The sequence below is a fragment of the Gorilla gorilla genome, chromosome 20, assembly GCF_029281585.2.
Source record: "Gorilla gorilla gorilla isolate KB3781 chromosome 20, NHGRI_mGorGor1-v2.1_pri, whole genome shotgun sequence".
Taxonomy (NCBI): domain Eukaryota; kingdom Metazoa; phylum Chordata; class Mammalia; order Primates; family Hominidae; genus Gorilla; species Gorilla gorilla.
Genome location: NC_073244.2, coordinates 48,001,919 through 48,025,502, shown reverse-complemented (window position 1 = coordinate 48,025,502; position 23,584 = coordinate 48,001,919). Strand labels below are relative to the sequence as shown.

Below are 23,584 nucleotides of genomic sequence, written 5' to 3'. Positions count from 1 at the left end.
ACTTTGTGCAGTCAATAATTCATTTATATTCACATACTTACTCTTTCTATTGCTATTCTTTCCCTACTAATTTTTTTTTTTTTTGGAAACAGGGACTCTGTCACCCAGGTTGAGTGCAGTGGCATGATCATGGCTCACTGCAGCCTCGACCTCCCAGGTTCAAGTGATCCTCCTACCTCAGCCTCCTGAGTAGCTGGGACCGCAGGTGTGCGCCACCACGCCCAGCTAATTTTTGATTTTTTGTAGAGGCAAAGTCTTGCTATATGGCTCAGGCTGGTCTTGAACTCCTAGATGCAAATGAACCTCCACCTTGGCCTCCCAAATTGCTGGGATTACTAGTATTAGCCACTGTGCCTGGCCTAAATTTCTTTCTGTTTCATCTGAGATCTTGTTCTTCTCGAAAAACTCCATTTAGTATTTCTTTTAGTGGTGTTCTGATGGCAATGGATTCTCATGGTCTGTCTGAAATGTCTTTTTATCCTTCCTTTTTTGAAGGAGATTTTTACTGACTATAGAATTCTAGGTTATATATATTTTTTTCTCAGAGTTTTGGTGAACTTCTTGAATCTATGGTTGCTGTGTTTAATCGGTTTGGGGAAATTCCTTGCCATTATCTCTTCAAATAGGGTTCTTCTCCATGCTGTCTCTACTTTTCTTTTGGGACTTCAATTATACATACCAATGTGTACACCAGTTCTTTGGTGTAATTTTTCATCTTTTCATCTTTTTAAAAAGTCCTTGCCTACTTACTCTAATGTCACGATCACATTTTGGTCTATTTCTATTGTTTGCTTGTTTGTTTGTTGTTTGGAGTTTGGGGGATTTTTGGTTTTTTTTTTCGTTTTTTGTTTTGTTTTGTTTTTGAGACAGGGTCTTGCTTTATTGCTCAGGCTGGAGCACAGTGGTGTGTTTTCAGCTCACTGCAGCCTCAGTCTCCTGAGCTCAAACAATCCTCCCACCTCAGCTTCCCAAGTAGCTGGGACCACAGGTATGTATCACCACACCCATCTAATTTTTTTATAGAGGTGAGGTTTTGCCATATTTCCCAGGCTGATCTCAAACTCCTGGGCTCAAGCAATCCACCCAGGCATTCCCAAAGTGCTGGGATTACAGGCATTAGTCACCCTGCCCGGCCTTTTTTTTTTTTTAATTTTTTTTTTTTTGAGATGGAGTTTCGCTCTTGTTGCCAAGGCTGGAGTGCAATGGTGCGATCTCGGCTCACTGCACCCTCCACCTCTGGGTTCAAGCAACTCTCCTGCCTCAGCCTCCCGAGCAGCTGGGATTACAGACGTGTGCCACCATGCCCGGCTAATTTTGTATTTTTAGTAGAGACGGGGTTTCTCCATATTTGTCAGGCTCGTCTCGAACTCCCAACCTCAGGTGATCCACCCGCCTTGGCCTCCCAGAGTGCTGGGATTACAGGTGTGAGCCACTGTGCTTGGCCGACCTGTTTGTTTTTTCAGAGTTTTCTGTCATACAGTCCTGTCTCGGCATGCTTAATACTTTTTAAAATTAAATTCTGGACTGGTGTATAAAAATAGTAGAGGCTGCAGATAATATCTTCCTTTAGAGAATTCATCCTTTCCTTTACTGGGCAAATCAAGTAGGGGCTGATGACCTTCATTTAATCAGTGATTGAGTTGAGTCAGGGCTCCATTACAGTTGTTGAGGTTCATTGTGCTTCTGGTTTGCCTGCTCCTAGGGCGTAGCCCATCAGGGTTTCAGGAGGATCTGGTGTGTTCACCAAGGCCCCTTCCCCTGCCAGGGCCTGAACTCAAAATCTTTGTCTTCTTAATCCAGCAAGACTACCAAAAACTCTGCTGCTTTTTGGAAGCTTTCCGCCTAAGTTCCTGAGCCTCCTGACCCAACCAGTTTCAGAAATGGGTAACTGTCTTGAGAAGAAAACCAGCCTTATGTAGAGTTCAAGTCTGTGTCCCTCTTTTCTCACAGGGATCTTGGCCCATAAAGTCTCCAATGTTGTGTTTTTAGGCCCAGAAAACTAAAGTCCTAGCAGTCTGGATCCTTCTGCCCTTTGCCAAGAATTGGCAAATAATCCAGGAAAAATGTGGCTGCGCAATGTCTGTGATTACCTACAATCTAGAGTCTTGACTACGCTATTCCTGGTTGTCCCAAACACTCCTTCATGTCTTTTTTTTTTTTTTGAGATGGAGTCTCACTGTCGCCAGGGCTGGAGTGTGGTGGTGCGATCTTGGCTCACTGCAACCTCCACCTCCTGGGTTCAAGCGATTCTCCTGCCTCAGCCTCCTGAGTAGCTGGGATTACAGGCACCCGACACTATGCCCAGCTAATTTTTTGTATTTTTAGTAGAGACAGGGTGTCACCATGTTGGCCAGGCTGCTCTCGAACTCCTGACCTTGTGATTCACCTGCCTCAGCCTCCCAAAGTGCTGGGATTACAGGCATGAGCCACCGCGCCCAGCCCCTCATGTCTTTTTCATACAGGAAAAAAAAGTTAAAAAGCTTTGTGGGTTTTTTTTTTTTGTATTATATCTGATTTTTTAGTTTTCTGCAGGAATACTGGTTTGCTGCAAGCCACTCCATTATATCCCTAAAGTGACTTTTATAGTTTCATTCTGACTATATTATTTGTTTCATTGGATATGAAGGTGAATACCTTTTTAAATATTTAAAACTTATTATTTCCATGAACTATGTTTCCTTTGTCTGTCTTACTATAATACTAATTTTTTAAATTCTAGAAATATTATTCATTTTTATTGAAATGTATGAGCACTTTATATATGGTGGAAATTAGTGATTTATAAATCTCATATAGGCACATTTTATAATATTTTTTCCTGGTATCTATGTTTTTATTTCCATTTATGCCCTTTGCACATTTTAAGCTTGAGGTTATTTGTTTACTTGTTGAGTTTTGAAGGTTCTCTATATATTCTGGATACAAGTCCTCTGCCTGATATATGATTTACAAATATTTTCTCCCAATCTATCCCATGTCTTTCTCCTTAATGGTGTTACTTCAATAGCAGATGTTTACATTTTCTATGAAGTCCAGTATATCAAGTTGTTCTTTTATGGATTGTGCTTTTGTTGTCATGTCTAAGAACCCTTCATCTAACTGCAGGTCATGTACACTTTCTTTTATGTGTTCCTAAAAAAGTTTTATAGGCTAGGAGTGGTGGTTCATGCCTGTAATCCAAGCACTTTGGGAGGCAGAGGCGGGAGGGGCGCTTCAGGCCAGGAGTTTGAGACCAGCCAGGGCAACACAGTGAAACCCTGTCTCTACAAAAAAAAATAATAATAACTTCTCCCCTCCCCCCACCCCTCACCCCGAGATGGAGTCTTGCTATGTCCTCCAGGCTGGAGTGCAGTGGTGTGATCTCGGCTCACTGCAACTTCCACTTCCCGGGTTCAAGCAATTCTCCCTGCCTTACCACATCCAGCTAATTTTTGTATTTTTTAGTAGAGATGGGATTTCACCATGTTGGACAGGCTGGTCTTGAACTCCTGACCTTAGGTGATCCGCCTGCCTTGGCCTAAATATATATATATATATATTTTTTGAGATGGAGTCTTGCTCTGTTGCCCAGGCTGGAGTGCAGTGGTGTCATCTCAGCTCACTGCAACCTCCATTTCCCAGGTTGAAGAGGTTCTCCTGTCTCAGCCTCCCGAGTAGCTGGGATTACAGGCACGAGCCACCATACCCAGCTAATTTTTGTATTTTTAGTAGAGATGGGGTTTCACCACATTGGCCGGGCTGGTCTCAAACTCCTGACCTCATGCAATCCACCTGCCTTGGCCTCCCACAGTGCTGGAATTACAGGCATGACCCACTGTGCCCAGCCTGTTCCTTCCATTAATCTATCTTTCTGTCCTTCACCAAAAACACACTGTCTTGATTACTTAGGGCATCTCAACCTTGGACCATTATTTGGGGCTGGATAATTCTTTGTTGTGGCAAGCTATCCTGTGCTTGTAGTGTATTTAGCAGCATCCCTGACCTCTGTCCTCTAAATGCAAATTGTACCTCTCCAGTTGTGACTACCAAGAACTTCATACTGTGCTGTATATCTCCTGGAGAACAAAATCACCTCTGGTTGAAAAACATTATGGTAAAGCTTTGAAAATATTAATAATAGTTATTTTAAATTCCTTTTTAGATAGTTCCAACATCTACATCATATCTTTTTCTTTTCTTTTAATTTTTGAGGTAGGGTCTTGCTTTGTTGCCCAGGCTAGAGTGCAGTGGTGCACAGTTCACTGCAGCCTCAAGCTCCTGGGGAGATCCTACCTGAGTCTACCTCTGTTTGTTTGTTGTTGCTTTTTGCTTTTATGTCTTGAGTGTCATGATTTTTCTTGCCTTTTCATGTGTCTTGTAATTTGATGTTGCTGAAAACCATACATCTTTAGGACAGTAGTGAGCAGAAATTAGTTAACATAGCAGGCCTGAGACTACTTATCCTTAGAAAGGCCTGATATGCGAGGTTAGTCTTTGGCTTGCATCTAGAACTTGAATTTCAGATTGGTTCCCACCTTCCTAATAAGTGGCTTACTATGCCTAAACTTTTTGTACAAACAGTATGGTTTATGTTAAACACCTGCTTTCCTTCTGGGAATCTGAAATTCTGGTATGTGTTAGGCACAGACTGCCTATGTGACCAGCCCCCAGTAAAAACATAGGGCACTGAGTCTGTAATAAACTTCCCTGGTTGGTAACATCTCACATGTATTGTCACAACTCACTGCTGGGGAACAAATAAATCCCATATAAGTCTACTGGGAAAGAACCCTTTGCAGTGTGCACCTGGTTTCCCCTGGACTTTGCCCCATGCACTTTTTTCTTTACTGATTTTCTTCTGTATCACTTCACTGTGAGCCTCCCAGTGAATCATCAGAGCTTGGGCGTGTAGTGGTTGGTCTTGGGGTCCCCTGCCAGTAGTACCAGGAAAATGACGTTGATGGCTGGATGGGCATACCTTTCCTTCTGTAAGGCCTTTACTATGGGGTTTTCGGTTAATCCAGTTAGGAGTTTAACAACTAATCAAGACAGAAAATTTGTACAATTTGATTGCATTTATATACATTTCACAGCAAGATTAAAACTTTTTTTTCTTTTTTTGAGATGGAGTTTCGCTCTTGTCGCCCAGACTGGAGTGCAGTGGTGTGATCTCGGTTCACTGTGACCTCCGCCTCCTGCGTTCAAGTGATTCTCCTGCCTCAGCCTCCAGAGTAGCTGGGATTATAGGCATGCACCACCACACCTAGCTAATTTTTGTATTATTAGTAGAGACAGGGTTTTACCATGTTAACCAAGCTGGTCTCGAACTCCTGACCTCAGGTGATCCACCCTCCTCAGCCTCCCAAAGTGCTGGGATTACAGGCGTGAGCCACTGCGTCCAGCTGAGAGATTAAAACTATTAAGGAGCCAAGATATTATTAATACCCTAAAGGTCAGCTGGAGCTGGAGCTGGGTATCAGAAATGATCACACAGGTTGTGTGCAGTGGCTCATGCCTGTAATCCCAGTACTTTGTGAGGCCTACTTGGGAGGATCACTTGAGCCCAGGAGTTTGAGACCAGCCTGGCCAACATGGCGAGACCCTGTCTCTATAAAAATTAGCTGAGTGTGATGGCACACACCTGTAGTCCCAGCTATTCTGGAGGCTGAGGTGGGAGGATCACTTGAGCCAGGGAGGCAGAGGTTGCAGTGAGCCTAGATTGTGCCACTGTACTCCAGCCTGGGTGACAAAGCCAGACCCTGTCTCAAAAAAACAAAAAACAAACAAACAAACAAAAAGAGAAATGATCACATAGAATGGGCATTTGTTCTTGAGATACCAACACTTGTGTGGAGTTATACTGAACTTACACATTTTATGCACTTCAAGTATTTTCTGTTTCACAATAAAAAAAGAAAAAACTATTTTAATTACCTGATAAGTTTGAAAGTACTGAAAAAAATTACTCCTCTGTCAGAAAGTTTAGATGTAGATTGAAATGATGTACATCTAAAAGAGAAGCAAATGAAAACTGCCAAGTGTGTACTTCAGCAAAAAGAATGGCATGAATGGAATTTACAAAACAATACTAATGTTACTATAAACATTAATTGAAACCAAACACTTTAAGGGCGATTGGAGGATGGGAATAAGGTATTAGGAAGAGTTCTCATGGATTCCCAGACAGGGTACCCCTATAGGGCTGGGCATGTAGCTGTGTCCCATGGATCGTTTCCCCTTCGTTCTATCCCAGGCTGGTACTTGTGGGACAAGAGGTGTCCACCCAGCCGGGCCGAGGCTCGGGCAGAGACGGGACAGACTCGCCACTCGCTTAGCACAGTCTTGTAGGACTTTCCCGCCATGCCACATATGTCAGAGGCCCACGCAGCGAGCTCCTGCTGAAAACCATCGCACCATCCCCCCGGGGCATTTCTGCAGTGTTCCAGGCTCTGGACTACATTTCCCAGGGGCCGTCGGTGCCAAGGTTACTTCCAGCCTAAGATGGCCTGGGCTTACTGTCCTGTTCCCAGGGCTGGGAGCCTTTTGCAGAGATAGGGCAGCCTGCATGCCTCCGCTGAAGCTTCCTAAACGCGGCCTGGAATTCTGGAAGCTCTCGGCAGCAGATGTGAGCGGTGTGTGGGCGATGGTCTTTGCCCAGCAAGGGGATGGGGCTCAAATGCAGGGTCCGTTAATGGTGACCGCGGTGTCCGGGGCAGTTAAAGACGGCCCAGGCTCCGGACTACATTTCCCAGAGTGCACCGTTCCCCGGGCAACTTCCTGTCAGCACTCTGTCCCTTTAGGGATAATAGGGAGATCGTGGAATCTTCCACCATCAAGGGACCGCAGGGCCGGGTGAGTGATTCTGAGACACAGAAGCCGAATGACTCCGGAGGGCCTGAGGCCGGGGCTGAGGGGAGTGAGGTGCTAATGTCTTTGGAATTGGTGGCTTTGCCGGCGAGGGAGCGTGGGGGCGAGCGATCGCGATGGGAGCCGTGGATGCGAGAGTGAAATTGATGCAGGAGCTGGGGCCGCGACGGGAGCTTCTGTGTGTGTGTGTGTGTGTACGCGCACACGACGTTGACAGGCGCTGTGTGTGACCCTAATGGACTATTTAAATGTGACTGTATGTACGTGATTATGACTGCGTCGCGTTGTGCGTGACCACGTTCGTAAAGGTGGTGATAGCAGCCGCTATGGGGCCAAAAACAAAGAATTGAGCCTTGCGTTGAGTGACAGGCATAGTCCTTCGTGAATGTGTGGGGAGCAGTTTTTGTGCTGGCCCGTAGCTGGATTGGAGTGGGGGCAACCTAGAAGGAGGGGAGAAGAATGGGACACAGTGTAGACAACATAGTTCAAGAGTTTCTCTGTAAATTAGAGCAGAGAAATGGAGCAGCAGGTTGGGGTAGAGGGCTGGGGAACAACCACCCATCAACATGTTGTTGGAAATGAGCCATGAGAGGGGGGAAAAGTCCAGGCAAGGGTAAGTAAACAAGGCTCATCTGTGTGGGTGTAGTTAAAAATGCAAGAATAAAAAAAAATAGAAAAGGGTAATCGCGCTGCAGAGAGTAAACCATGAGCTGAAGATTTCAGATATAGGGGGAAAATACCCTGTGTTTGGTAGAGGTCAACAAAAGTGAGATGTGGTGAGTTATATACAATCTCATGGCAGGAAATTCAAAACTAGAGTTTGTGGAGGAGGAAGAAAGGTCTGAAGGTAGTGAACAACAAGGAGGCCGGCCATCTGTTCCATTTTCAGACCCACTGGTAGGAGGCTGTAGCTGGGGAAGTGTTGAGAGGGCTGCAGAGCCCTCCAGATACAGCCTAGTTTCTGTTAGACTCAGCATGTTAGGGCGTGTTCAAGGAAGTGGTTGAAGATAAAAGAGGAGTTGGTTGTTAATGAATTATGAATTCCATTATGAAGGCATACAGGAAAAGTGTTGAAAGTTGGGAAGAATGAGAAAAGGGGACAAATGAGACTTGATGGTATACAATGTCCGAAAAGACAGTTGACTAGAAATTCTGGGACTTCTTATAGTAGATAAATATAAATACAAGGTTGGATTGACATTTATTCTGGTTGGATTCAAGTCAGTTTTGGAGAGAGAGCGTGGAATAGTGAAAGATGATTTCTTGAGTGTGAGAAACAAACTTACCCGTCCCAAAGAATGGACTCAGAGACTCGGAGAACAGCGAAAGTGAGACTTTTAATGATGGTCTTGCAAGATCAGTGTCTGATAGGCACACCCAACAGTTTCAACAAGCAATTTATCCCCTAGTGCACAGGTTCCTCCCCTGGTTCCTCATAGGCTGAGAACTATGGGGTCACAATCTTCCCGGATGTTGCCTATTGATTGTTGGGTAGGGGCTTCAGGTGTTTTGTTTTGTTTTTTGATTTTTGTGAGACGGAGTCTCGTTCTGTTACCAGGCTGGAGTGCAATGCCATGACCTCGATCACGGGAACCTCCGCCTCCCAGGTTCAAGTGATTCTCCTGCCTCAGCCTCCCGAGTAGCTGGGACTACAGATGCGTGCCACCATGCCCAGCTAAGTTTTCTATTTTTAGTAGAGATGGGGTTTCACCATGTCGGCCAGGATGGTCTTGATCTCTTGACTTCGTGATCCGCCTGCCTCGGCCTTCCAAAGTGCTGGGATTACAGGCGTGAGCCACCGCGCCCAGCCGGTGTGTGTGTGTGTGTGTGTGTGTTTTAGGCTTGTCTTGCTGCATTTGGTTGCAGCCCACAATGCACTGCAATCCTAGTTAGCTCAAGGGCTCTTCAATAGTTGACTTATGACCTAAGTAGCTGGGCAGGCTGATAAAAGCAGACAAAACGAGCTATTTTGCAGGCTAGCAAACTTTCATCTTAGACTAAACTTCTTTGGTTTGGGTGAAGGCAACTAAGAGGGAAAGGGAGAAAGCGGGAGGCTGACAAGCAGGCATCATCTATCCAAGCAGGGGCCTAGTATATCCTGTTTTCTTCTGTAGTTTGCTTACCTAAGCCAATTCAAAGCATTTTGTCTTGGAAATGGACCACTGTATACATTATTTCCTTCACTGAGTATCTCTCAGAAAGAAGGAAGCTTAAGATAGAAGGGGGGTCAAGGTAGACAGAATGATGGCCCTGCAACCAATGTTTACTTCCTAATCCCTGGAAACTAGGACGATGCTACCTTATATGGCAAAAAGGACTTTGCAAAGGGGATAAAGTTAAGAACCTTGAAATGGGGGCGATTATCTTGTTGGACCAATATAATGACATGGGTCCTTAAAGTCAGTGAACCTTTCCTGGCTGAGTTTAAAGTCAGAGGGAGATGTGACCGCAGAAGAATGGTCAGAGAGATGCCACATTGCTGACTAGATAGAGGAAGTGGGCCTTAAGCCAAGGAATGTTGGTGGCCTCTAGAAGCTGGAAAACATAAGAAAACGAATTCTCCCCTGGAGCTTCCAGAAAGGAACACAGCCCTACCAACACCTTGATTTTAGCCTGGTAAGACCCAACTCAGACTTCTACTGAACTATATGATAATAGATTTGTATTATTTTAAGCCACTACCTCATGGCAGTAGAAAACTAATACAGTGGTGTAGTGTCTTGGCCTCAGTGTTGTGGAGGAGTCTTGATCCCTGTGACATAAGGGGACCTCAACCTCTGTTGATTATGTTGAAGACTTCCAGTAAAGTACATAGGTCCCCACTTCACCAATAATATAATTTAGTTTTGCTATATTGTGTTATTTTTAAACTTTGGAACTTAGTGAACTTTTATTTGTGATCTAACATCTGGTCAGTCTAACTTTTTGCCTTGCACTTGATTTGCCTTGGATTGAGAGAGGTGTATTAATGAAATTTTATTTCTTTCTTTCTTTTTTTTTTTTTTTTTGAGACGGCGTCTCCCTCTGTCGCCCAGGCTGGAGTGCAGTGGTGGGATCTCGGCTCACCGCAACCTCTGGTTCAAGCAATTCTCCTACCTCAGGCTCCTGAGTAGCTGGGACTACAGGCATGCACCACCATGCCCGGCTAATTTTTTTTGTATTTTTAGTAGACACGTGGTTTCACCACATTGGCCAGGCTGGTCTTGAACTCCTGACCTTGTGATCTGCCCACCTTGGCCTCCCAAAGTGCTGGGATTACAGGCGTTAGCCACCGCGCACAGCCAAAATTTTATTTTATATAACCTGTAACTTTTGCTTTATGAAAGTTGTTGTTGCTTTGATATACAGATATTAATGATTGTTGTATGTTTATTATGAATTGCAGGCTTTAGCATGCTCAAGATCATGGCCTCTGCTTATTTTTTTGTTTGTATTTGCCTTGTAATATGCTGTATTTCTTCCTAGTCTTTTTATTGAAGTTTATCATATATACAGACAATACGTTATTCTCATGAATAATCAGGAAGAGAGCATTCTTGCACTTGTCATTTTGTGTTTACATGTATGCATTTCTATTGGGTTATTCCAAGGAGAGGAATTGGTGAGTAAGAGTATGTGAATCTCCTCAAGCAGATGCTGTCAGTTTTCCAAAATGGCTGAACCAGTTAAAAGTTCCTATCAACAGTTTATGCAAGTTCCAGTTGATCCATCTTCTTGTTAACACATGGCATTGTCAGACTGTAAAATGTTTGCCAATATGGTGGATATGTAGTGGTATTGCATTGTGGTTTTCCTAACTGATGACTAAGGAACTTGAATACCTTTGTTTTAATGTGGATTGTCCATTTGGATATCTTCCTTTGGGAAGTGCCAGTTCAAGTTCTTAGCCTAGCTGTTGGGAAACTTATCTTTCATTGTTAATCCTTAAGAGTTCTTTGTATAATCTGAATGAGTCCCTTGTCAGCTTTGTGTATTGTATATATCGTCTCCTAGCGTAAGGTTTGCATTTTTACTCATTCTCTTTTTTTTTTTTTTTGAGATGGAGTTTCGCTCTTGTTGCCCAGGCTGGAATGCAATGGTGCGATCTCGGCTCACTGCAAGCTCTGCCTCCCCGGTTCAAGTGATTATCATGCCTCAGCCTCCTGAGTAGCTGAGATTACAGGCATGCGCCACCATGTCTGGCTAATTTTGTATTTTTTAGTAAGAGACACGGTTTCTCCATGTTGGTCAGGCTGGTCTCGAACTCCTGACCTCAGATGATCCACCCGCCTCAGCCTTCCAAAGTGCTGGGATTACAGGCGTGAGCCACCATGACCAGCCCATTCACTCTTTTCTGATGAACAAAAATTGCTTTTTAAAATGTAGTCTGATCATTATCATTTTTCTTTTATGGTTTGTACTCTATGTATCTTATTCAAATCTTTGCTTATCCCCAAGGTATGAAGATATTCTGTATTTTCATCTATATTTATCTGTCACATGTAGGTATATAAACCTGGAATTGATTTTTGTGTCGTGAGGGGAAATCATGATTTGTTTTCCTCATATAAATTCAGTTGACCTGGCACCATGTATTCAAGACCATCCTTTCTTCCATGTTATTTATTTGCTCTGAAATCTACGGTGTCTGATACTATAGCCACCTAAGCATTATTTTGATTATGATTTGCATGGTATATCTTTTGCTATCCTTTTACTTTTAAGCTTCCTATACCACTATATTGGGGAAACTGACACCTTGAAAATTATCAGCCTTTCATCCCATGAATGTGATAAATTATTTCATTTGTTTAGGTCTTCTTTAATTATTTGTAGTAATTAATATAAAGACATTGTACAGGCCAGGTGCGGTGGCTCATGCCTGTAATCCCAGCAGTTTGGGAGGCTGAGGCAGGTGGATCACCTGAGGTCAGGAGTTCGAGACCAGCCTGACCAATATGGTGAAACCCCGTCTCTACTAAAAATACAAAAATTAGCTGGGCATGGTGGCTGGTGCCTGTAGTCCCAGCTACTCGGGAGTCTGAGACAGGAGAATTACTTGAACCTGGGAGGCGGAAGTTGCAGCGAGCCGAGATTGTGCCACTGCACTCCAGCCTGGGTGACAGAGCGAGACTCTGTCTCAAAAACAAACCAATAAACAAAAGATATTGTATGTTACATATATTGTTAGATTTATTTATAGGAATTTGAATTTTTCCTGCTAAGTGCTGTCATTTTAAATTTAAATTTCCTACTTTTTGCTTGTATGTTGAAATTTAATTGACATTTTGCCCTGTTTGACTTACATTTGTATTCATTTTTTTTTTTTTTTTTTTTTTTAGAGAAGGTCTCATTCTTTTGCTTAATCTGGCCTCAAACTCCTGGCCTCAAGGCAGTCCTCCTGCCTTGGCTGTACTCTTAAACATTTCTAAATTTCTTCCCCTTGATTTTCAGCTTGAAATGACACCCTTTATCTCTCAATTATCACAAATGAGGCAATCAGTGAGCTAGTCTATTTTCTATTCTCTAACCTTCATTTCTATATTAGTTATCTATTGCTGTAAAACATATTACCCTAAAACAGAAATAAATATTTATTATCTTAACACCATTTTCGGTGGACCAGGAGTTCAGGAGTGGCTTAGCTGGGAAGTTCTGGCTTGGGGTCTCTTGAGGTTGCAGTCACACTCTTGGCCAGGGCTGCTATCATTTGAAGGCATAACAGGGACTAGAGGATCACCTTCCAACGTGGCTCTCACATGGCTATTGGCAATAGACTTCAGTTTCTCACCATGTAGACCTCTCCATGGGGTTTCTTAAGTGTCCCTATGACATGTCAACTGGTTTTCTCCAGAGCAAAAGGACAGCAAGAACGCATAAGCTGGAAGCCACAGTGTCTTTTATATCTATCTCATACTCTATCTTTTCCACAGTACCTTATTGGTATACAAGTTAATCCTATTCAGTATAGAAGGCAGCTACACAGTGTTATGAATACCACATACTGGGTACCTTTGGGGCCATCCAGGATGCTGGCTACCATAATTCTGCTTTTACTATTTTATTTAGATTTGCATTTAAATATGTTCAGCATCACTACTATTCTTTTGCTGAAACTTTCACTATTGTTCTTTTGTGGCTGGAGTATGTCTTCTAGTAGCTTCTTCTGAAAGAGCGCATGTCAACAGTATTTCCTAAGTTGCATCATAAAACTCCTTATATCCTTTATACTCGAATGACAGCTTGGCTGGATATAAAAATGTTTTGACTCCCTCATTTGTTTTTTTCACAAGTATATTGGAAGATTTACCCCACTGTTTGGGGTACAGAATTTAGCACTGCAGAAGTCTGATGACAGCTGAATTTCCTTTTTCTTATATTTGGTATTTTTATCTTGATTCCCCATGAGTTTTATTCTAATTTTATTAGGTAATGTTTTGCTACTATTTTGGTTCATTTTCACCTGTAATATGGTTTCACTTTTCATCATGTTTATTTATACTCTATTTCAGGAAATTCATCTTGAGTATTAAAACTGTAGTGTTAGATACACAGCTAAAACCATAGTTTTAGATATATCCTCTTAATTTGGATTTTTTAGGTGCTCTGCGTTTGGCATATTGGATCTCTCTTTTCATTTTCATTTCTTCAAATGATTTTTGTTCCTTTATTTGTTAAATTTTGTTCTGTTCATTAATTTCTGTATTCTTTGTTCCATACTATACTTTCTGTGGCATTTGTCAGATCTTATGCGCCTAGAGATGGGGGTCTCACTGTGTTGCCCAGGCTGGCCTCAACCTTGAACTCCTGGACTCAAGCAATCCTCTAGACTCAGTCTCCCAAGTAGCTGGGACTACAGGCACATGCCGCTGCACTAGCTAGTTTATTCTTCATTTCTGATGTGACTTAGCCTATTTTCTCTTTCAGTCTTGAATTCTACTAACTCCCATCTATGGTCTGTCTATTACTTTCTTCTCTTTCCTGAGATCGTATATTTTTGCTTGTGGTCTGCTTTTAGAGCTGCAATTGCATCATACTTTTTTTAAAAATTCAGACTGAAATGTTGGGTGATGATTTTCATCTTCTCTGATTTTTTTAGTGAGTTTTTTTGTACATGGGGGATTTTGACACACTTTTAAAACTTTGTGTGTTTTTTGTTGTTGTTGTTGTTTTGAGATGGAGTCTCACTCTGTTGCCAGGCTGAAGTGCAGTGGCGTGATCTTGGCTCACTGGAACCTCTGCCTCCCAGGTTCAAGTGATTCTTCTGCCTCAGCCTCCCAAGTAGCTGGCACTACAGGCACATGCCACCACACCTGGCTAATTTTTTGTATTTTTAGTAGAGACAGGGTTTCACCGTGTTAGCCAGGATGGTCTCGATCTCCTGACCTCGTGATCCGCCTGCTTTGGCCTCCCAAAGTGCTGGGATTACAGGCGTGAGCCACTGCACCAGCCTAAAACTTTTATCTAACTATCTTATGCATGTTATATCTAATTTATATTTTGGAGAGGATGTAATAGATTTTCCTGGAATAGCTGTCACTGGTATTTTCATGTGAAAAAAGTGAATGGGGCAAGGGTAGTTTTTAAGGTTTTTTTTGCTCAAGGGTTTCTTCCTCTGTTACCCCAGTAGAAGACAATTTTTTAAAAATTTGGTTCCCTTTGAATAGCCAGGACTTCTTTGCCATTCAGAAGCTCAGCTGGTTCAGGAGGACTCCTATTATCAGCTCTGAGTTCACCCAGTGTCTTCTGCTATAATTAAGGAATACAGCCAAGTCCCCAGCTCATTTTATGAGGCCAGTATTTCCAAGATACTGAAACTAGACAAAGTATATCTCATAAGAATATGGGTGTAAAAATCCTCAACAAGTAGCAAACCAAATCCAGTAACATCTAAAATGAATTATATAACATGACTGAGTGGGATTTATCCCAGAAATGCAAGGTTGGCTCACCATCAAAAGTCAGTTAATGTGATACATCATATCAATAGAATAAAAAAACAAAAATCACACAATCATCTCAATAGATAGAGATAAGGCATTTGACCAGAGCCAATACCCTTTATGATTTTTTTAAAACATACACATTCTACAAACTAGGAATAAAGAGGAATTCAACCTGATATCTAGGAAAAACCCACATCCAACATCACACTTAATGGTAAAAGACTGGATGTCTTCCCTCTATGATCAGGGACCAGACAAGGATCCCCACTTCTGTTTAACATTGTACTGGCAATTGGGCTAGGGCAAATGGGGAAGTAAAAGAAATAAAAGACACTGGAGAAAAGAATGGAACACAGCTAAGAGCATCTCTATTTGCAGATGGCATGATCTTCTATATAGAAAATAAAACTTATACTCTGAAAACTACAAAATAGATGATATTCAAACAAAAACTTTTACATGAATGTTCACTGCAGCATTTTAAAAATAATTGTCAGCCGGGCATGGTAGCTCAGGCCTGTAATCCCAGCACTTTGGGAGGCCGAGGCGGGCGGATCACCTGAGGTCGGGAATTTGAGACCAGCCTGACCAACATGAAGAAACCCCGTCTCTACTAAAAATACAAAATTAGCTGGGCATAGTGGTACATGCCTGTAATCCCAGCTACTCGGGAGGCTGAGGCAGGAGAGTCGCTTGAACCCCAGAGGTGGAGGTTGTGGTGAGTCAAGATCGTGCCATTGCACTCCAGCCTGGGCAACAAGAGTGAAACTTCATCTCAAAAATAATAGTAATTGTCAAAAGGTGGAAACAACCCAAATGTCCATTAACAGACGAATGGGTAGACAAAATGTGGTCTGTTCATTTGCAGAGATATTATTCAGGCATAGCAAGGAATGAAGTACTGATTCATGCTACAATTTGGATAAACCTTGAGAACCTTATGCTACGTGAAAGAAGCCAGTAACAAGTCCACATATGTTATTCCATTCATATGAAAGTCCAGAATAGGAAAATCCATAGAGTCAGAAAGTAGATTAGTCATTATTTAAGGCTAAGTATGGGGCACATGTGGCAGTGGGGAGGCCAAGGAGTGATAGCCAAAGGGGATAGAGTTTCTTTTTGAAATGATGAAAATATTCTAACATTGACTGTGGTTGCACGTATTTGTGAATATACTAAGAACCATTGAATTGTTCACTGTAAATGGCTTAATTGTATGGTATGTGAATTATATTTCAATAAAGCTTTAAAAATAAAATACAACCAGTGTGTTTTGCCACCTTGAATCCCCCTGACATCTTTGGGCCTCCTTTTGACATCATTCCTGCTCACAGAAACTTTCATTCAGGATATGGTCTACTCCCCATGGGAATGGATATTCCTCATTTGTTTTTCTTTGTAGCATCGCTGTGGCTTCCACAGACATTGTTCTTTCATTTTCTTTTCACATCTCCAAATAACTTGGAATCTGTTCATTTTCTGTTTCCTGATGGTTGGGATTTACTTTGATTTTCTTGTTTCTGTCTACATGGTTTCCAGGAGGAGGAATATCAGGATTAGAATTAGTTCTTGGCTGGACATGGTGGCCTACACCTGTAATTCCAGCACTTTGGGAGGCCAAGGTGGGAGAGTATTTCTTGAGGCCAGGAGTTTGAGAACAGCCTGGGCAACATAGCAGACCCCATCTCGACAAAAATAAAATAAATTAGCCGGGCACAGTGGTGCATTCCTGTAGTCCCACCCTATTCAGCAGACTGAGGTGGAAGGATTGCTTCAGCCTAGCAGTTTGAGGCAACAGTAAACTGTGATTGCACCACTCTACTCCAGCATGACTGACTGAGACGCTGTCCCTAAAAATTTTTTTTTCCTTTTTTCTTTTTTTGAGAAGGGGTTTTGCTCGTTGCCCAGGCTGGAGTGCAATGGCACGATCTCAGCTCACCGCAACCTCCGCCTCCCAGGTTCAAGCAATTCTCCTGCCTCAGCCTCCTGAGTAGCTGGGATTACAGGCATGTGCCACCATGCCCGGCTAATTTTATATTTTTAGTTAAGATGAGGTTTGTCCATGTTGGTCAGGCTGGTCTCGAACTCCTGACCTCAGGTGATCCGCCTGCCTCGGCCTCCCAAAGTGCTGGGATTACAGGCATGAGCCACTGTGCTCAGCTAAAAAAAAAGTTTTATTTAAAAGAACTAGTTTTTTCGTAAAACTGTGTAATAATCACTCTCAAGTACTTCATGTTCTCAAACACAAAATATATTTTTGTTCACAATTTATTGTCCAGCCCTTCACTCTTCTTGGAAAAGTGCTTAAAGTTCTCTATGCCGCTGAAGCTGTCTGTCTCCTAGGACCAATTCATACTACAGGCTTTACATGGAATTTTCATGAACTCCTCAGATTATGTATATCAGTCTTTACCCTCTCACACCAACTTTGTCGTATCTCTAATTAGAAACATTTTTAAACCTTACTTTAAAAATGCAGAATGCTTTCTTATTACCTCTGAAATATGGCCCAAACTCTATACCCTATATTTTAGGGCTTTTCGTAACAGGATCCCTGCTTTATACATCTCCATCTGCCACTGGTCTTTCCTCTCACTCTGTGTTCCTTGAATGCACAAAAGTATCTTTGCTTGATTGGCGCATGTTGTTTCCTCTGCTAGGAGATCCCCCTCACCTTGCCCTGTCTTCTCTGGTGAGCCCCGGTGGAGGAAAAGTTAATTAAATTTGAACTCAATTGAACATGGACACAAACAATGGTCACCAAGTCCTGGAACAGGTTGTGTGAGCCCCTTGAAGCGTTCATCCAATGCTGTTTCAGAGAATTCTCTATTTCAATCTATTCCTATACATTAGTCATTGAAAAACAATAGACAATCGCAAAAACAGGTTGACCTTTTTGTGTTCCTTGAGCCCAGTCAGGAAGGGCCCCTGTGACTGGACCTCATGCCAAACAACTTGTTACAAAAAGAGCTAAGCTCCCAGACTGCACCAAAGCTTCATGAGACCTCTCCTCGCCTGTGCACGGATGGGTGGCCGACTGTGGAGCCCAGGCTGTTGCTTCTCGGTCTGGTGGTGAATCCTCCATAGTCTGCTGGGTGTAGTGTCTGACTCTGGAGCCCAGGCTGTTGCTTCCCAGTCTGGTGGTGAATGCTTATAGTTTGGTAAGTGTATACACACACACACACACACACACACACACACACATATACACACAACACACATATATATCTATGTATTATATATATATTTTCCCTTCTCCCCTTCCCATTGCAATTTGCTTATTATATCATTTGCTTATTATATCTGCATTGCCATTTATGTGGAATAAAGGTTGTTTACCCTTAAAGGTATTGTGTGTCTTTTCTTCTCCCCTTGCGCATTTCCCACACAGAACAGCCCCTCAAGAGTCAGCTGAAGTACCATTTCCTATAGGAGATTTTCTGTTAAAAACTAGTTTTGGTTTGGGCTCCTTAGAACTAGTTGGCTCCTTTCATAACCATGATTACCTTTATTTCCTACAGTATTGTAATTGCTGCTTACTTTTCTGACTGTGAATTCCTTGATAGTAGGTCTTGCAACTTATTTATCTGATTCCCTTGTGCTAAGCACAAAGCTAGATTCAGAGAGGCATATATATATATATAATTTTTATTATATATATAGTTATATATAGATAATTATAAAATTATATATATGTAATTTTTTTGTTTTTGAGACCGAGTCTCGCTGTGTCGCCAGGCTGGAGTGCAATGGTGCAATCTCGGCTCACTGCAACCTCCAACTCCTGGGTTCAAGCGATTCTCCTGCCTCAGCCTCCCGAATAGCTGGGATTACAGGGATGCGCCACCATGCCTGGCTAATTTTTGTATTTTTAGTAGAGACGGGGTTTCACCGTGTCGGCCAAGATGGTCTTCATCTCCTGACCTCGTGATCCGCCCGCCTCGCCTCCCAAAGTGCTAGGATTACAGGCGAGAGCCACCACGCCCGGCCAATATATTTTTTTAATAAAAGTACGTGCTTCACAACACTGACTACTCGCCCAATCCAGCCTTCCTTCCATCTTTGGGTTCCCTTCATGAAAAAGCCACCCTGATGCTCAGTGTCAGTGAAAACACAGGAGGCAGAGATCATGGGCTGCTCCTATAAGGGAAAGGCCCAGCTCATCCTTCACTCAATAAAATAAGAAATTCTGAAATCCAGAGGGTAGGATACAGTATTCAAAGTAACAAGCTTTGCATTCAGCAAACCTATGATATTTCCTAATAGTGAATTTGAGCAAGTGACCCATTTCCAGATATTTTAAATGAGACAAGTAACTGACATTCATAGGCGGCTTGAGGATAAATGTTAATGTAGGTATGTATGAATTTAGGGCAAGCCAGAATTGACTTATCTAGTAGTATCCTGATCCAGATCATGATTTTGGCATAAGTGATTCGACTGAAACTTCATCCTGCTTTTGTTGAATCTCTCTGGTTTTGGATAGGGCCAGGATTTCTTCAGGTTCCTTCTGACTTACCTCCAAGGAAGAAAATGGCATTTCCTATTTGTCCCTTTGAGAGCTCTGAGAAAGGCCTGACCTTGTGATTCTTTCCTTCTAGCTCTGCTTTCCCAGCACGCTGCCTCACCAAGAAAGAATCCAGAGAAGGACTGGTGGACTTGGAATGTTAAGTCATGGCCCATGTGAGTTGGAATTGCCTCTCTCCAAAAATATAACCCATTTATATCAAATCATGTGAATGTTTTTATTGCTTATCCTTAAACTGCTTACCTGAATCACTACTGAGTGTCATAAGTAATGACTGTGAAACAGTCCAATGCTTTCCCTAGATATCCCTCTTTTCTCCAACCAGTATGACCAAATCTATCCACCAGGGCTTTCAGTTATCTCCTGTATCCCAATCTGGCAGAGCACCGAAGAAGAGAAATACATTTCCTTAAGGGGAACAGTAAAGACTTCTCATTTCAAACCTGTGGCTTAACAAGAGGGGATAGAATAATTAAAGGGGACATACTACATAAAGGCTTTTATTTACTCTGTAGAATGGGATGTTTCATTGAATCAAGATGGGAGTTGGTGTTGGTTGGTATTCATTTAGGTATGTGGCACTTTGTGATGCTTTCCTTAGCAGATATGATGGGAGGTTGAGTTCAAAGAGATCTGGGATTTTCCAAGAAATTAATGAAAGGTTAATATCATTAACAATCTGGGGCTAGTTATTCCAGGCTGGTATAGCCTCTCAGTGGTATTGACAAAAAACTCATCTGATGACTTTCACAGTAATCACTTATGACACTGAATTTGCTGATTGTCAGCTGCTTAACAAAGAGTCTGGAGATTCTACACATTTTCCACAGAAAATAATATTCAGCCAGGGAGTGTATCTCTTGAGAATTCTCTCAGTTTAAACTAACAGATAATTCAACTAAAAGTAGTAGCTTAAGCAAAGGACAGTTACCTGGGCCAAAGGCTCTGTATGCACAAGTCTGTTTGTGCCCAGTAAAGACCGCTTACAACCAACAAAACCCCCAACTTTTCTCACATAATAAATCTGGGGCTAGTTCTTCCAGGCTGGTGTAGCCTCTCGGTGGTATCAACAAAAACCTCCTATGATGTCTGTTCTGGGCTGCCATTCTGATGTTTTGGTATTTGTGATTTGAAGATCATAAAGATGTGGTAACTGAGCAACAGGAGTTTTTACCGGGTGCAGTGGCTCATTAAGACTTTGGGAGGCCAAGGTGGGTGGATCACTTGAGGTCAGGAATTCGAGACCAGTCTGGCCAAAGTTGCGAAACCCTGTCTCTACTAAAAATACAAAAAATTAGCCAGGCGCAGTGGTGCACACACGTAACCCCTGCTGTTAGGGTGGCTGGGGCACAAGAATCACTTGAACCTGGGAGGCAGAGGTTGCAGTGAGTTGAGATTGCACCACTGCACTCCGGTCTGGGTGACAGAGCAAGACTCTGTCTCGTCAAAGAACAAAAAAAAGGAGCATGTAGGCCGGGTGTCGTGGCTCACGCCTGTAATCCCAGCACTTTGGGAGGCCGAGGCGGGTGGATCACAAGGTCAGGAGATCAAAACCATCCTGACTAACACGGAGAAACCCCGTCTCTACTAAAAAATACAAAAAATTTGCCGGGCGTGGTAGCGGGCGCCTGTAGTCCCAGCTACTCGGGAGGCTGAGGCAGGAGAATGGCGTGAACCAGGGAGGCGGAGCTTGCAGTGATCAGAGATTGCACCACCGCACTCCAGCCTGGGCGACAGAGCGAGACTCTTGTCTCAAAAAAAAAAAAAAAAAAAAAAAAGAGCATGTAGACACTCGGCTTTTGTCACCCTTATTCCCATGTCATTTCCCCTGAAACCACAGGCAGCCAACTCTAGTTTTTCGCCCAGTATATGCCCCACTCCCTGCAGTGCCCCTTTCCAGCCTTTCCCCTTTCATCTATAGGGATTATAATTATTTTTAAAAATTTCACCATTAATATTTGGAATTATTCTTTCCAACAGTTGCTGATGTTCAGGGATGTGGCTGTAGATTTCTCTCAGGAGGAGTGGGAGTGCCTGGACCTGGAACAGAGGGATTTATATAGAGATGTGATGTTGGAGAACTACAGCAACATGGTCTCACTGGGTAAGATTCAGCATTTTCCTTAGAAATTCCTGCTTTCTGTATTGTGATTTTTTTTATTGTTTTTAAATGTCCAGGGTAACTTCTGACCTTTGTTTTTTAGAAAATGGTTTGCGCTTTGTAAATCTGGCAATATTTATCATCGGTGGGCACTTCCATCTTTCCCATAGTTTATAACTTACTTTTGTCCTGCCTGTAATTGTTTCTCTTCCTTAGTAACCAAAGAAGTAGTTGCAAATTTTAGAATCTTTACAATGTGCTTCTTTGCTGTTTCTCATCTTCTGGGCAGGTCTTTGCATTTATCAGCCAGAAGCATTCTCTTTATTGGAGAAAGGGAAAGAGCCCTGGAAGATTTTGAGGGATGAGACAAGAGGACCTTGCCCAGGTGAGTGAGGGCTGAACACGCACAAGGAGGCCATTGTTGTGGATAACAGCTCAGCTGCACGGTGAGGCAGCAACACCTCTGAAATATTGGTCTGGAATATCCCCTTAAGACCAAAAAATGGGCCGGGTATGGTGGCTCACGCCTGTAATCCTAGCACTTTGGTGGGTTGCCTGAGCTCAGGAGTTTAAGACCAGCCTGGGCTGAACATGGTGAAACCCCATTTCTACTAAAAAAAAAAAAAAAAAAAAAAAATACAAAAAAATTAGCCGGGCATGTCGGCGTGCAGCTGTAGTCCCACCTACTCGGGAGGCTGAGGCAGGAGAATTGTTGAACCAGGGAGGCAGAGGTTGCAGTGAGCCGAGATCGTGCCACTGCACTCCAGTCTGGTCGACAGTGAGACTCTGTCTCAGGGTAAAACAAAAACAAAAACAAAAACAAAAACTGGCTGGGTGCCGTGGCTCACGCCTGTAATTGCAGCACTTTGGGAGGCCGAGGCAGGCAGTCCACCTGAGGTCAGGAGTTCGAGACCAGCCTGGCCAACATGGTGAAACCTCGTCTCTACTAAAAATACAAAAACTAGCCAGTGTGGTGACACACACCTGTAGTCCTAGCTACTCGGGAGGCTGAGGCAGGAGAATTGCTTGAACCTGGGAGGCAGAAGTTGCAGTGAGCCAAGACTGCATGACTGCACTCCAACCTGGGCTGGAGTACAGTCAGACTCCATCTCAAAAAAAAAAAAAAAAAAAAACAAAAAAACACTTTAATAAGGGCCTGAGGCCTAGATAGAGACAAAACCTTTTCTAAAAGAACTTTCTCTTCACTCCAAATACCACTCTATTTTTGTGCTCTCATTTTTCACTCATGTAACAAAAAGGTAAGTGCCATTCTTTTCTCCTTTGGCCCTTATTTTATCTATGATTTGGATCAAGTTCCTTCTCATCTCCCTTTTTTAAAATTTAATTTTCGTAAAATTCTTCATTCAGTTAAAAAAAAATTTTTAACCTCATTTTTTGATTTTACCCATCCCTTTTGAATTTTTGTCATTTTTCCTAGCTTCTCCTTGATTGTACATTGCCTGCATTTATTAATTCTCCTTATTAGTTCATTCTTTTAACCAACATTTATGGATTTTCTTATTTTAGGTTTAAAAGAATTAACAAGAATATATTGTCTCTTAAGAAACTTTTTGTTCTCTTCTGTGATTGGAACATGGCCACACATTTCTGCATACAGGGAACATTAAGAGAAGACCTAATAGGCTGCTTAGTTGAAAATTAGAGTAACAGGTGATAACAGTTTCTGGTCACAGTGAGGAGGAAGTGGCAGAAGAAAGGTTAGGGCTTACGAAGTACAACGAGAAGAACACAGTGTCATAAAAGACAAGCCCAGCCAGGCGCGGTGGCTCATGCCTGTAATCACAGCATTTTGGAAGGCTGAGGCGGGTAAATCATCACCTGAGGTCAGGAGTTCAAAACCAGCCTGGACAACATGGCAAAATCCCATCTCTACTAGAAATACAAAAATGAGCTGCGCATGGGGGTGGGCGCCTGTAATTCCAGCTACTTGGGAGGCTGAGGCAGGAGAATCGCTTGAACCCAGGAGGCGGAGGTTGCAGTGAGCTGAGATCGCACCACTGCACTCCAACCTGGGCGACAGAGTGAGACTCCATCTCAAATAAATAAATAAATAAATAAAAAGACAAACTGACTTGTCTAGTTCCCCGTATTCCCCAGCTTTTCCTCTCTAATAATCATCATCAGCTACTGATTATTCAACACGTATCCTGTGTCAGGCACTTA

The 23,584-nt window shown here is 42.7% G+C and overlaps 1 protein-coding gene across 4 annotated transcripts in view; it reads left to right on the top strand.

Moving 5' to 3' along the window:
* Positions 1–23,584, top strand: part of ZNF790 (zinc finger protein 790) — a 32,943-nt gene that overhangs the window by 5,320 nt on the left and 4,039 nt on the right. For 2 of the 4 annotated variants that reach the window (XM_031004268.3, XM_004060615.5), the window contains exons 2-4: positions 19,373–19,454; positions 21,280–21,403; positions 21,690–21,785. In XM_031004268.3, coding sequence (XP_030860128.1) covers positions 19,446–19,454; positions 21,280–21,403; positions 21,690–21,785 — 229 coding nt within the window. In that variant the 5' untranslated portion in view covers positions 19,373–19,445. Of the gene's footprint in view, positions 1–5,894; positions 6,832–8,404; positions 9,463–19,372; positions 19,455–21,279; positions 21,404–21,689; positions 21,786–23,584 lie in introns of those variants that run through there. The other 2 variants (XM_055369151.2, XM_004060614.5) reach the window with 2 other exon arrangements.